The following is a 14,922-nucleotide window of genomic DNA, read 5'->3' as shown; positions in this document are numbered from 1 at the left end:
CATAAAAATAGTGGATTTTCTAGGTAACTAATAGATCACCCTAGGCCATACATAAATATAGTAGGACACACTAGGTAACTAATAGATCACCCTAGGCAATGCATAAATATAGTAGACACTCTAGGTAACTAATGGATCACCCTAGGCCACGCATAAATATAGTGGACACTCTAGGTGACTAATGGATCACCCTAGGCCAAGCATAAATATAGTGGACACTCTAGGTAACTAATGGATCACCCTAGGCCAAGCATAAATATAGTGGACACTCTAGGTAACTAATGGATCACCCTAGGCCATGCATAAATATAGTAGGTCACTCTGTGTTGGTCATGGATCAGAGAGAGAGAGAGAAATGGGGTTTAACGTCCACTCAACACAAACTAGGTCATTTCGGGACTAACATATGGTTTAATTTTATTTCAATAATTCGCTTGCGCGTAGGGGTCTTTAGTAGAGGGAGGAAACCGGAGGACCTGGAGAAAACCCACGAGGTTGGACAGGCGACCCTACTCCTTGTCACGTACAACCGGGGATTCGAAACCACGCCAGTCGACTCAATGACAGACTTTATGATACAGCGCGCGCACGCTAACCAGTCAGCCATCCAACCCCACTGGTCATGGATCAAGTTACATGTAGGTCATTCATAAGAATTTGTAGGGAACAAAATATATATAACATTGGAGGCAAAAATAAAGACTTTCAATAGGCTAATTTAGCTTTTATATCTGTAAAATAATAAATATAGTAATTATACATGATTTAACGTCCTACTGTTCTAATCTGACTGGGGTAATGATACAAGATTTAACGTCCTACTGTTCTACCCTGACTGGGCTAATGAAGACGGGCTTATGCTATTCATGGTGCTATATGTATGAAGGATATCTTGCTTGGACAGTGGCCTACTCTTATTTTGATTCCAACTGTCTAGGGTTTTGAAAATTCCGTATGTAAATTTATGAAATATAAACATTCTGATTGTGGTTTGTAAATATCGTGTATATAGCCATCTTATAATTTAATCGTTACTTTACTTTACTTTTCATTATATATTTATGTTTGCACTTTTATGGAGAGGGGTCTATAGGCTTCTGCCTGTTCTCCAATCCAGTTTCTGCGAATAAATATTGTTTAGAAAAAAAAAACATGCACGCCAGTGTGTACACGGGACCCCATTTTTTGTCTCATCCAAACAACTATACATTGTTTCTTGCCAGGCCTTCCAACCTACATTACTGACATCGGGAATCACACCCGAAAATCACAAACTTTATCAGTCAACACTAGGATAGAACACAGGACCTCTAAGTTACAGAGCTGGTGTCTTACTCACTGAGGAACGGGACGTCTTAGTTAGCAAGCCAATACATGACATACCCACTTAGCCACTGTGGCTCCAGATGATTATAGGAAAGAATAAACAGGCTATTGATGGACATGAACATTCTGTGAAGCACATTCTAATTATTTCACCACTTTCAAGATGGTGGGAGAGAATGTACACCTTATGGATTGAACAAGCAAAGGGTATTCTACTTTGCAGGTAGGATGAGCAAAAGGTATTCCACTCTGCAGGTAGGATGAGCAAGGGGTACGTCCACTGCATGGGTAGAATAAGCAAAAGATATGTCCAGTCTGTATGCAATAAAACCAAAACCAGCTTTTGTGTAAAAATGTTTTTTATGAACAGATAACAGAATTTCTTATGTTGAATTTTGTGATATATTACAGTAAAACTACTAAATATTAGAATAAAACAATAATATGAAGGCAAAGAAGTTTATGTGGCATTTTGTGATATATTACAGTAAACCTACTAAAAATTAGAATAAAACCTGTCCAACTAAAAGGTGAAGAAACTCAAGTTGGTGAAACAAAAAGACATCCGATTTTAAGACTGGCTAAACACGAACAAATCTAAAGTTACATCTCGGTCGTGGAGAGAAATATAAACAAGCCAACAGTGAGGCTGATGTCCCCCGCCAAAATCCAAAAATAAATAGATGACACATATTAATTAATTGCACGTTTATCATTCTCAAAAGTATCGAGGAATCAAACCAACATCAACTAGCGGCTGCCAGGCAGGATACACCCACATTTTGCAAAAGATGGATAGAGAACAAGATAAACAAAAAGCGATTTTTCGAACAATCAAGGGCCATGATTCAGGAAGTTACAATCCGATATGTGCGAATATCGACAGGAACCAAGATCTTTGAGTTATAAAGATATATTTCAAGTTTCATCAAAATCGGATCAAAATTTTGACTTCTAGAGGGTCCACAACCTTGATATACCATATATTTACATTATTTGCATATGAGGGGTGGCCATTTTGTCTGGCAGTTTTGGTCCGATTTTCACGAATTTCGAAGTCAACCATCAATATGGTGTACCGGTGATATAATCAAACGGTTTTTAAAATCTGATAATAATTGTGACCTCCAGAGGGACCACAAGCTAAAAAAGGCGATTTTTCGTACAATCAGGGGCCATAATTCAGGAAGTTACGATCCGATATGCGCAAATATCGACAGCAACCGAGATCTTTTGGAGATAAACCTATATTTCAATTATCGTCAAAATCGGATAAGAATTGTGACCTGTAGAGTGTCCACAAACAATTGGTACAATCAGGGACCATATCCAGAAAGAAATGAAAATGAAATGGGGTGTAACGTTCTGCTGTTCTGCTACGAACTGGGCTAAAGAAGACGGGCATATGTCATACAGTGTACTATAAGGGGAATTCTGCCTGGACCGTGGCACTACGGCCTACTCTTACATGTATATCGAATTCCAACTGTCAAGGGATCTTTTACGTGCATGCCAACGTGTACACAGGACCTTGTTTTTTCGTCCCATCTGAACGACTAGACAGCTGTCCTTGTCAGGCCCTCCGTCCTTCATCATTGACAAGGGGAAACCACGCCGGAAAATCTGGATGAACTTTCTTGGCCGATGCATGGATCGAACACCCGACCTCCAGGCTAGCGAGCCAGCATCTTACCCACCGTGATCCTAATCTGGAATGTAAACATATAGTCTTAAGTTTCATCACGATCGGATAAAAATTGGGACCTCTAATTGTTACAATAGTAATCAAGGATTCGATTATTCATTTTTTAATTAAATCACATTAACTGCCAATCATTTTAAATCATTATTTTATTAATTCTAATCAAGCTGATTAAAACAGATTCTATTTCGTTTCAAAATTTCGCTTTACTTAATTGTCTTGGTTACACTAGGATCTGGAAGAGTTGTTATATTACCAGCGTTTTGGTTCAAGTGAGGGATTAGCCAATGAAACAGTCTGTTACAGCGACTTCTTGGCATACCATGCACAGAACTGTGGGTAAACCACTAGAAACGTCAACGCCGATTAATTAATCAATATATGACGTCATAGGGTCAAAAGCCGCTCGTACGACCTCTGATGTGAACTCCCACTATAACTTGTCAGATAATCATGAGGTGTAGACCATCGAAAGTATAAAAAAACAAAACGAAATATAGATCTAACAAATCATATTTTTGCGTGAGTTTTTATGTGTCTTTGTAGGTAAAAGGCCTGAGAGCCACGATGGCTAGGTTGTTAAGACACTGGCTCGCTAGCCTGGAGGTCGGGTGTTCGATCCCGAGAAAGTTGAAAAAACACAACACAACTTTATGGATAACAATCACTAGCAACTTTAATAGTGCAACGTTTCAACAAGTGTCCTCTTGTCGTTATCAAGCACAGGGTAAAAAAGATACGTGGTTCCCCCTTGTCAGTGGTGCAGAACAGAGGGTCTGACAAGGACAGCTGTCTAGTCCTTCGAATGATACGAAAAACCGAGGTCCCGTGTATACATTGGAATGCACGTAAAAGATCCCTTGGCATTTGGAATTCAATATAAGAGTAGGCGATAGTGCCGCTGCCCGAGCAAAATTTCCCTCATAGCACACTGTATGGCGTATGCCCGTCTTCATTAGCCCAGTATAGGAGCAGAACAGTAGGACATTAAACCCCATTTCATTTCATTTTGTTAAAAGGCCTGGTAAATCATTTTTGTCCAGTGTGAATAAAACTAGAATTCTTAATAAATGACTTAAAACAGAAATCTCATTTAACAGGTTTTGACTCCTGTGTGCGTTACCAAGTGTCTTTGTAGATTACAAGTTCTTGAAAATGATTTCCCACAAACCCCACATATAAAAGATTTTTCCCCAGTGTGAATTTTCATGTGTACAACAAAATTAGATTTCCGTTTAAATGATTTATCACAAATATCACACTTATATGGTTTTTCCTCCGTATGTGTTATCGAGTGCGCTTGTAGACCGAGTTTACAAGTAAATGATTTATCACAAACATCACATTTATAAGGTTTTTCACCCGTGTGAGTTCTGATGTGTCTCTGTAAAACACCAATACTGCTTAATAGTTTACCACAAACATCACACTTATGAGGTTTAACACCTGTATGAGTTTGCCTGTGCAGATGAAGGGCACCTTGAAAACCGAATGATTTACTACAAACATCACATTTAAATGGCTTCTCACCCGTATGAACTCGAACATGGCTCTGTTGATGCCCCTTTTGAGCAAATAATTTACCACAAAACTCACACTTATAAGGTTTTTCACCTGTATGATTTCTCATGTGCACACGAAGGCCACCCAGAAAATTGAACGATTTAGCGCAAACATCGCATGTATAAAGTTTTTCTTCAGTATGAATTCTCATGTGGAGCTTCAGGGTACTACTCAGATTAAATGATTTACTACAAATATTGCATTCAAACGGTCTCTCTGTTGTATGAATTACCATATGGTTTTTACACTTGCTTTGTGTATAAAATGATTTACCACAAACATCACATTTATAAGGTTTTTTAATACACATATTATCTTGAGACTTATCACCGCCATCTTTAGATTGTTGTATAATATTAATATGTATGTTGCCATCTATTTCACTGTGTTTTTCTAAATTAGTCTCAGATTTAAATTCCCCTCTAGATAAATTAAAGGGATGAACAGTTTCAATATCATCATGTTTCTCTTCTTTAAATTGAACATGACAATATTCATCTACATTATCAGTTTTCTCTTCTTTAACATGTATCTTATTGTGTTGTACTAAATCATCATATTGTTGAAAAATCTCTTCACATATGACACACTGGTGAAGTGTTATAACATTATTAGTTTCCTGTAATATATAAAAGTTATAACATCATTAGTTTCATATAATATATAAAAGTTATAAAATCATTAGTGTCCTGTAATATATAAAAGTTATAACATCATTAGTTTCCTGTAATATATAAAAGTTATAACATCATTAGTTTCCTGTAATATATAAAAGTTATAAAATCATTAGTTTCCTGTAATATATTAAAGTTATAACATCATTAGTTTCCTGTAATGTATAAAAGTTATAACATCATTAGTTTCCTGTAATATATAAAAGTTATAACATCATTAGTTTCCTGTAATATTTAAAATAAATATATCAGAGCAGAACAGTAGGACGTTAAACCCCATTTCATTTTATTTGTATTGTGGATGTGTCAGATATTGTTATTTTCTAAAACAGAGCTGCTACATGTATTATGGTCATACAGTAAAAGAGATTAATTTGGAAATAAAATCAATCAGATAGCCCAATTCAACTATTTGTATTTTGAATGTCCTGACGTGATGTATCCTTACACTGGTCGCTTCACAAAGATCCAAGATATTTCAGTGCTCGTGTTTCTCCGGCCCAATAACTCTCATGGTGCGTTAAAAATAGTTCACAGCAAATCATCAAATCAACTGTTGTCAGATGAACTTTTGATGTCAAGATATGGGAGATGTTCCCAAGGATCATTAATATGTAAATCAGCATTTCATTCAAACATATCAAGCCAATCAGAAGCCACTGGAGGGCAGAGCTTAGGAACTGATCTGACACTGATTAAAGGACAATATTGGTGTCAGTCATTATCACATGTGATAGAACTGGTTATATAGAGGGATAATTTGTGTTTTCCTTTTGCGTTCATCACTTCCTATTGTTGAAACATTGATTACTCATCTATCGTAGCAATGATCTCTGTGATAAAATAATATTTGGAACGTGTTTAACCAGTTCTATCACATATGTGATAATGACTGACACCAATATTGTCCTTTAATGGCCAGGGAGTTTTACCAGAGATAAATGAAGGGTAAAGTTATCTCTGGGATTGAGACTGACTCAATGACAGATCTTATGATACAATGCCCACACATTAACCATTCATGCACCCAATCCCCTGGAACAGATTGATACCATGTACCCTAAATTTACATGAGAGAGAGAGAGGGGAGGTAACTCCACTCGATACAAACTAGGTCATTTCTGGTTTAACACATGGTTTAATTTTATGTCAATAATTCGCTTGTGCGTAGGGGTCTTTAGCAATAGGAGGAAACTGGAGGACCCGGAGAAAACCCACGAGGTGGGACAGACAACCCTTCTCCTTGCCACAAACACAACCGGGGAATCAAAACCACGCCAGTTGACTCAATGGCAGACCGTATGATACAGTGCGCACGTGCTAATCATTCGGCCATCCAACCCCCCAAACTTACATGACCAATCCATATACGATGACTAACCTTTATAAGTTCAAGTATAGTAAATTTATACCTTTAACATATGACATCACATACGGTGTCGATCATTGGCTTAATGGAGTGTGCCTTCTTTACATTGTGTAAACTGATCTATGCAGAAGAAGGGACCCTTTTACTCATTTTACATAAGCTTACCCATTTACATTAAAAAGGAAATATTTTTTTTATCTCATTTAGTAGTATATTCCACTATCACCAGCTTACAAGGACACTTGCCCACTAAACTTACAAAAACCTTTAAAAAGGTTTTATGGCCGTCATTTGACTTGATTAGTAAATATAACATTTCTCTTTCGGCTATTATTCTAGATATATTTAATTGACGCATATACTATCTCCCTGATTATGTCTACATTTGTTTCATTTGGGAAACATCTGCTGTTTTATGTCACTTCATTCAGCAGCCGAGTGTCGTTGAGACAGGTCGAACTTTCTCTGTTTGCTTTTTTACATTTATTATTGTTTTTTCCTCCGTTTTCTTGGTAAATATGACATATGCCCTAACTTTATAGTCAATATATACCTCAATTCTTTCAAACGCTTAAAATGTTTCTCACTGACACAGACCACTGAACTTTTGACTACCTGGCTTTTTTATACATTTTACTGATATGTTTACTTGTATAGGTAATTTTTTAATGCAATATGCTTACATTTACATGTATATTTCATGTAACATATAGCAGATCTTGACTCATACTAGTATTACACAATGTTTTTTGGGTTATATTCCTGATTGTTGTTAGTTTTTAATTTTGAGTGAAGTCTGTATCACTACAGGCCCGGGACTGTACAGCGCAGTAAAACTAAAGGCTTACAGCTAGCCCTCGGATCCATTCACTTAATGCAGTGGTTCTCAACCTTTTTTTGCCAGCGGCACTCATTGGCTGGCTAAATATATATGAAAAATATTTGAATTTTTACACAAGAAAAACATGGCATTCAGACGGCATACAACATAATGACTCAAACTAAATAAAGAAAAACACAGCTATGAACTAATCAGTAGACACCAGTGCAATCATATGGTTTTTTGCATTTTCTTAGTGTGCTGTTAAAAATTTTGGTTAGGACGATCTTGCGGCACACTGGTTGAGAATCACTGTTCTAATCTGATACATGTATGTACTTTGTTTGTGTCTTGTCCGAGATTTGTTTTGAGTGTGTGGTGCCGTCCTCCTGCACTTACTATTAGGCCGCAGTTAATTAATAATAATAATAATAATAATAATAGTCTATTTATATAAGTTTCTTATCTACAGATCTTAAGGTCCTTGCAAGAGTATATGATTGTAAGAGATCACTCAGGTATTTTGGGGCAGTACCATTTAAACATCGAAAAGTATAACACAGAATTTTAAATTTGATTCCGTAACTAACAGGAAGAAAATGGAGTTCTTTGAGAATTGGAGTTATGTAACTGTAACGAGGAGCCAGAGATATTATTCTAGCGGCTGTGTTCTGGATCTTTTGGAGTCGCAAAACAAGAGAAGTAGGGGCACCTAATTGTTTCTTTCTCATGACCTGCCCGCATGTCCATTTTCATCTGTAATAATTACGCACTTCCATAATTATTTGGTCAAATTTATGGAAGTCACAAATTCGTCCTGTAAAATTTGTAAAACTATATTTGTTTGCCTTGAAATATTAACAATGGATTGATGCATTAAAATCGACTATTTATCAATAAACATGACACTGTAGGTGATAAGTAAAGTTTAGTACTAGTAGTAAGCTAGAATGTGAAAAAATCATAACAGGAAGTTAAAAAAAATGTATCATATCTGTCATTCTGTAGCATTTTCCTTCACCAAAGACGACATACATACTTCATAAGGCACTTGTCAATTGTAATAAAATTCACGGAAAGATATAAATGTCTTTAAATTAGTGCTAAAATATTTCATTTACGTGACTAGCACTCTGTGACCAACTGTTCCAAAACTGTCGCCATGAGATAGCCTCTATCATGAGGTACGCACTGACTGACTGACTGACAGTTTTATTAACCACGACATTCTATAAACCCGGGAGCCACAGTGGCTAGGTGGGTAAGGCGCTGGCTCGCTAGCCTGGAGGTCGGGTGTTCGATCCTTGCATTGGCCGAGAAAGTTCATCCAGATTTTCCGACGTCAGTGATGCAGGACGGAGGGCCTGACAAGGACAGCTGTCTAGTCCTTCGAATGAGACGAAAAACCGAGGTCCTGTGTAAAGATTGGAATACACGTAAAAGATCCCTTGGCAGTTGGAATTCGAAATAAGAGTAGGTGATAGTGCCGCTGCCCAGGCAAAATTTCCCTCATAGCACACTGTATGGCGTATGCCTGTCTTCATTAGCCCAGTATAGGAGCTGAACAGTAGGACGTTAAACCCCATTTCATTTCATTTCTATAAACACAGTCTCAAAAGGACACAAAGGTACCAATAAATGTGAATAGTTTGATGAAGATAGACAAAATTATAAAAGTATTTATATTATCATGATGCCATGTGGCGATGGGGTTAAAGTTGAAGACAATTAACATACAGGTTATTGGTACTGTCTTCTTCAAGGTTAGAGAAACGAACACGTGTGTAATAAATTCTTTGGACTGACATGTTAAATAATCTAACTTATGTTGTATTCAAAAATCCAAGGGTATGCTTTTAAATATTTTTCAAAACAAATCATCAACCTGATTGGAACAGGTCATTATGTAACCTGTCAAAGTAGGGGAAGATAAAGAAATGAAATGCCAAGAACGAACGAATTAACGAACGATTAACGAAGAAGCATATCACTAATAATTTAGACCTATTATTATGATTAAAGGAGCTAAATCGATAATATTTGGGACCTAGAAATTGACTCAAATGGGTCGCAACGCATATAATAATGTAATCTGATTGTATATAAACTGATTTACATTCAATTGTTTCCGTTTTGATTCTTAATTTCAAATCAGTTATGTCCAACGAAATACGTCATGTGTCTCAACCCTATAGCAATTTCTAGCGTCTGGTTATTCCAGTCTATTGAGCAGACTCCACAGTTGAATATGTCTAGCCTCGTTCTTTCTGGTCACTTGTTGCAAATGACGCTAAAAGGCACTATGGTACATGATTCATGTACCAAAGGTAAAATGTTTATTTTGTCTTAAATATTGGATATCTGAAGCCTATCTTTTCCTGGTAAGATCACAACATTAATGTTGATTTGAATTGACAAATAATTCGTGTTTTCAGCGTGTAAGACTTTGGATGATATTGAGTTAGAGACTTAGCTACTTTAAGTCTTCCGATGCTCGGCAGCTATTGTGCAACAGATATTTTTATCTATAAAAATTTTATTAAATGTGAATAAATCGCGAACGCCAGTTTCCGTTTGGTTTTCAATGACCAAGTAACCGACATTAGTTATTGCTGAAATAGAAACAGCATTAAATTCAAAAATTTAAAATTCCATCTCCATAATTAATAATTACCTCATGTAGCATAATATGTATGTAGCAAAGCAGAATTTTAATATGTTTATAGGTTTTATTATGTCAAGTAATATAGTGCATTGAGTGAGTGCACCTTTAAACTAACAGACACTAATTTTACTTGCAACTGGTCTATAATAACATCTCTCCTTTAACTTGGCTTGTTAACCTGTACTGTTTTCTTAGAGCCCAAATCTTGGGGTGAATACAATTCTACTCCCTTGGTTACAAGCAAGTTTTCTTTTTTTATCTAAACCTCACTTTGGACATCAGACATTAGATAGATTTCGAAGTGTAAGGACATTTTGATACTTTCCATCAAATTGTTTAAACTTTTTTTCCAAATCTAGTTAGGTTATTTTCAGAGAATTGTTTCAGTTATACTACTTCAGTATTACAGGTATGTGTGCTAATTCTCTTATTTTGGGTAATTGGGCTTTAGATGGAGCGGATGTAGGAATGATAGAAATTGTAATATTAAAGCTGAACTCCGGTTACAAAAATACCGAAATAATTAAATAAAAAAAAGTTAACGCCCCCAAGCCGCCATACTTGTTTCTAATTTGTGAAATAAGTATGGCGGACATGGAGGCTTATGACCTGGAATGGTTAGCCGATCTCACTTCCAGTTTGTTTCTTGTCAGCCACCTGTACACATCCGGCCTTATTCTCTATACACGCTTCACTGATCGCTCTATTGTTTCCCAACAGTATGCCAAATTATTGAAGATTGCAAAATGTCTGATCAGGTAAGCCTGTAAATAATTATATGAAAGAGCAGAAGAACCTGACCTTCCAGCAGTACAGAAACAACAGAACAGTTGACAACTACAGGAGATACGCCAAAGCAAGAAACCAAGTCAAATGGGCTAACGAGAAGGCGGTCAAAGCATATGAAAAGATGATCGCATCAGAGGCAAAATCGAACCCTAAGGCATTCTACGCCTACGCCCGAAGTAGGACAACGGTGAGAGAATCAATAGATGACCTTAAAGACACATCCGGTGCCATAGTAACTTCAGATGCTGACAAAGCCGATGTCTTAAACCAGTTTTTTTGTAAAGTATTTACCCAGGAAGATACGTCTGATGCCCCTCAGCCAACTCTGACTCATGTGTTAAATGAACTGTTAACCTTCACAATAACGCGTGAAGATGTCTTGAAGGAACTCCGCGCTGTGAAAACTAACAAATCTCCAGGCCCGGACAACATCCACCCAAGAACACTATCAGAAACTGCAGATGAGATCAGCAACCCCCTTGTGTTTATATTCAACTCTTCCATTAAAACAGGCCAAGTACCAAGACAGTGGAAACAGGCCGTAGTTACCCCTATCTTCAAAAAGGGAATTAAGTCTGAACCAGGTAACTACAGGCCAGTGAGCCTCACCAGCATTGTATGCAAAATTATGGAGAAACTAGTACGTACAGCTATGATGAACCACCTCAATACGAACAAACTTATATGCAAGGAACAGCATGGCTTCACGAGCGGCAGGTCTTGCTCAACCAATTTGCTTACTGCCCTAGACAAGTGGACCTCTTCATTAGAGAATGGCAATTCAACAGATGTACTATATCTTGACTTCGCCAAAGCCTCCGATACAGTTCCTCACTGGCGTCTCATAAGGAAACTGAAAGGACTTGGAATAACAGGTGATGTCCTACGATGGATTACAAGTTTTCTGTCAGACAGGAAACAATGTGTCAGAGTCAACACAAACACCTCAGGGTGCTCCGATGTGACTAGTGGTATCCCTCAAGGGAGTGTACTGGGTCCGATTCTTTTTGTCTGCTACATCAACGACCTACCAGACATGATCAACACTAACTGCCTGATGTTTGCAGACGACACGAAAGTCTTCACAGAGATCCACGATAAAACAGATACAATAAAGTTGCAGAACGACCTGAACAACTTAAGTGAATGGTCCAACAAATGGTTACTACGTTTTAACGCCAGTAAATGTAAGGTACTCCACATTGGCAAGAACAACCCGGGACACACCTACAATATGGAAGGGACCAGGCTGGCAACGACAGCTAGAGAAAGATATGGGCTTCTATATAGACCCTAACCTGACCTTCAGTGGACATGTGAAACAAAAGGTAGCAACAGCTGATAAGATACTGTGTATGATTCGCAGAACATATAAGCACATAGACGAGGAATCAATGAAGCAACTATTCACTGCACTTATCCGACCCCACCTGGAATACTGCCATGCCGTACGTTACCCACTATTACTAGAAGACAGACGCCAGATAGAACAAATACTTCGCAGAGCAACAAGACTTATCCCGAGTATCAAAAAACTTGAATACGAAGATCGTCTTAAAAAGCTAGGTATCCCACGTATGAAGTACAGACAGGATCGGGGAGATGTCATTGAAATCTGGAAATACTGTATATGAACGGTAAATATACCACTGCAGCACCTTATATGACGGAGACTTGCAGTCGCACTAGAGGTCACGGTGTTGGTTATAGGCTAAAGAAGCAACGAAGTAACACAAGAGTAAGAGCAAATTTTTTCTGTAACAGAGCCTATAACGACTGGAAAAATCTTCCGACCGATGTGATCTCCTCAACGACACTAAATCAGTTTAAATGTCGTCTGGACAAAGCCTGGAGCCCCCGCAGATACTTATCATACTATACATCCCATTAGCGCACCACCATGCCACGCCCAGTTAGTCTAATTTAGCCCCGTACTGAACTCACAATGTAACAGTACCGCCCTAATAAATGCTGTGAATTCCTGTTTAGAAAATCTGACAGGCCAAAAGGTCCGGACCTATTTAAAGGCCTCACTGATGATGATGATGATGATGATGAAAACAAAAGATGCAAAAAGATGGCTTACCCCAACCTGAAATTTTCAACCATGAATAAGACAATAGTTTGTGCAGGTGATTTGTGCAGGTGAGTAAAGCTTAGGCTATATATAGTAGTAGACGCGGTTCATATAATTTACTCACCTGCACAAACTATTGTCTTCTTCATGGTTGAAAATTTCAGGTTGGGGTAAGCCATCTTTTGTTTTAGAGTAAAGCTTAGTGAATATATAAGTAGACACAGTCCATATAATTATTTACAGGCTTACCTGATCAGACATTTTGCAATCTGCAATAATTTGGTATACTGTTGGGAAACAATAGAGCGATCAGTGAAGCGTGTGTAGAGAATAAGGCGGGATGTGTACAGGTGGCTGACAAGAAACAAACTGGAAGTGAGATCGGCTAACCTTTCCAGGTCATAAGCCTCCATGTCAGCCATATTTATTTCATCAATTGGAAACAAGTATGGCGGCTTGGGGGCGTTAACTTTTTTTTAATTTAATTATTTCGGTATTTTTGTAACCGGAGTTCAGCTTTAAGCAGCCATTTTATTTAAATAGATAGAAAATAACATGTAAAATCATTAGTTTTTCATATATACATATATATATAGTAGATTATAAGGTACCGTTTTGAAAGTATATTGTTATGTATAATCAGAATAATGTTATTTTCCAGAATATAGTTATCTGAAGATTTTGTTCACCATCTTGATAGTCTTATTTAAAAAACCCTTCTTTGGGTATGTTATCAATTACTTATATTATATTTAGTATAAACTTAAGGGATATTTAATATATTTAATTTAATTAGTGATGTATTTTACTGTGATATGTATATTAATTTTAATGTATATATATTTCAGGGTTTTTAATAAAGGTTTAAAAACTAAACACCTTAGTTTTTATTGAGAATTTACACACACCCCCCACCGGTTACATGTATATTTATATTTCACAAACACAGGTCATGAGAAACAAACAAACAATTAACCGCGGCCTTAGGTAGGCTATCAATTGTAGCGGTAAACACTAAAACAGGGTATTATTACCGCGACAATATTGTAGCTAGCTTCCATGCACCACAATACATTTTAGAGGGGAGAATTCGAGGAAATAATAAAATTATCTCACCATTATACAAAAGCAGTCGACTTGATACTCTAGTCATAAACACAAAGACGACTCAATCTATTTGTTAAGGCCAACTCAATTTTCTTCAAGGTCGCTAGATGTAAATACGGCTAGGGCACGTGATTGTAGGCGAAATTGTAGGTTAGGGTTTGGGTAAGCGTTAGGGCTAGGTCCAGGGTTAGGGTAAGGTTTGGGATTAGCGTTAGTTCTGTTTACATCTCGTGACCTTTGACCAAACTTGAAGTTGGCCTTATTAAATAGAAATAACCTACATAAGACGTGTGCGCTTCCGGTGCGAATAATTTATTTATTATGGACATGGACTAAACCGACATAAACGGTTCATTATTGTGTGTGGAAAGGGGGATGTCTGGTCATCAACTGAAATGTTCCAAATGCAGCGAAATAAAATCAAATGACACGGAATTAAAGATGCATTGTGTAAGATTTAGATCCGACAGCTCTCTCTATGATAGAAAAAAACTGGAGTAATTAAATAACTATTTAAAATTGACATCAAAAATCATTTTTATGCCACAAGCCGTATTAGGAGTCTGGAGACAAAAACACCCCACTGACTTCCGACTGCAAACATTAAAAATTGTTGCCCGTTTTCCGCAGACCGGTCTTGATGTCTCCACGCCCATCACAAAGTGTCATCCCTACAGAGCTTTATTCTGTCTCAAATGATTTCATTTCCGTCAATCCAGTCAGTCAGTACTGGCGTTTAACGTCCGCTTCAACCTAGGGTGTACCCCATACAACAGAGTTTTATTTTATTTCAATTGGCAACGTTTCAGTCATGCAGGTAGGCTAGACTT

General features: G+C 37.3%; 1 protein-coding gene across 1 annotated transcript; it reads right to left on the bottom strand.

The window, feature by feature from the left end:
* Positions 1-756: 756 nt before the first annotated feature.
* Positions 757-14,236, bottom strand: LOC126818463 (zinc finger protein 239). Its single transcript, XM_050545891.2, has 2 exons — positions 14,102-14,236; positions 757-5,210 (listed from the first exon to the last, which is right to left on the bottom strand). The coding sequence occupies exons 1-2, from the start codon at positions 14,102-14,104 to the stop codon at positions 4,122-4,124; spliced, it is 1,092 nt and encodes a 363-aa protein (XP_050401848.1). The 5' UTR covers positions 14,105-14,236; the 3' UTR covers positions 757-4,121.
* Between the last annotated feature and the right edge of the window lie 686 nt (positions 14,237-14,922).

This window comes from Patella vulgata, chromosome 1, assembly GCF_932274485.2.
Source record: "Patella vulgata chromosome 1, xgPatVulg1.2, whole genome shotgun sequence".
Lineage (NCBI taxonomy): Eukaryota > Metazoa > Mollusca > Gastropoda > Patellidae > Patella > Patella vulgata.
Note: the sequence above shows the minus strand (reverse complement) of the source record. Positions and strands in the feature narration are given on the sequence as shown.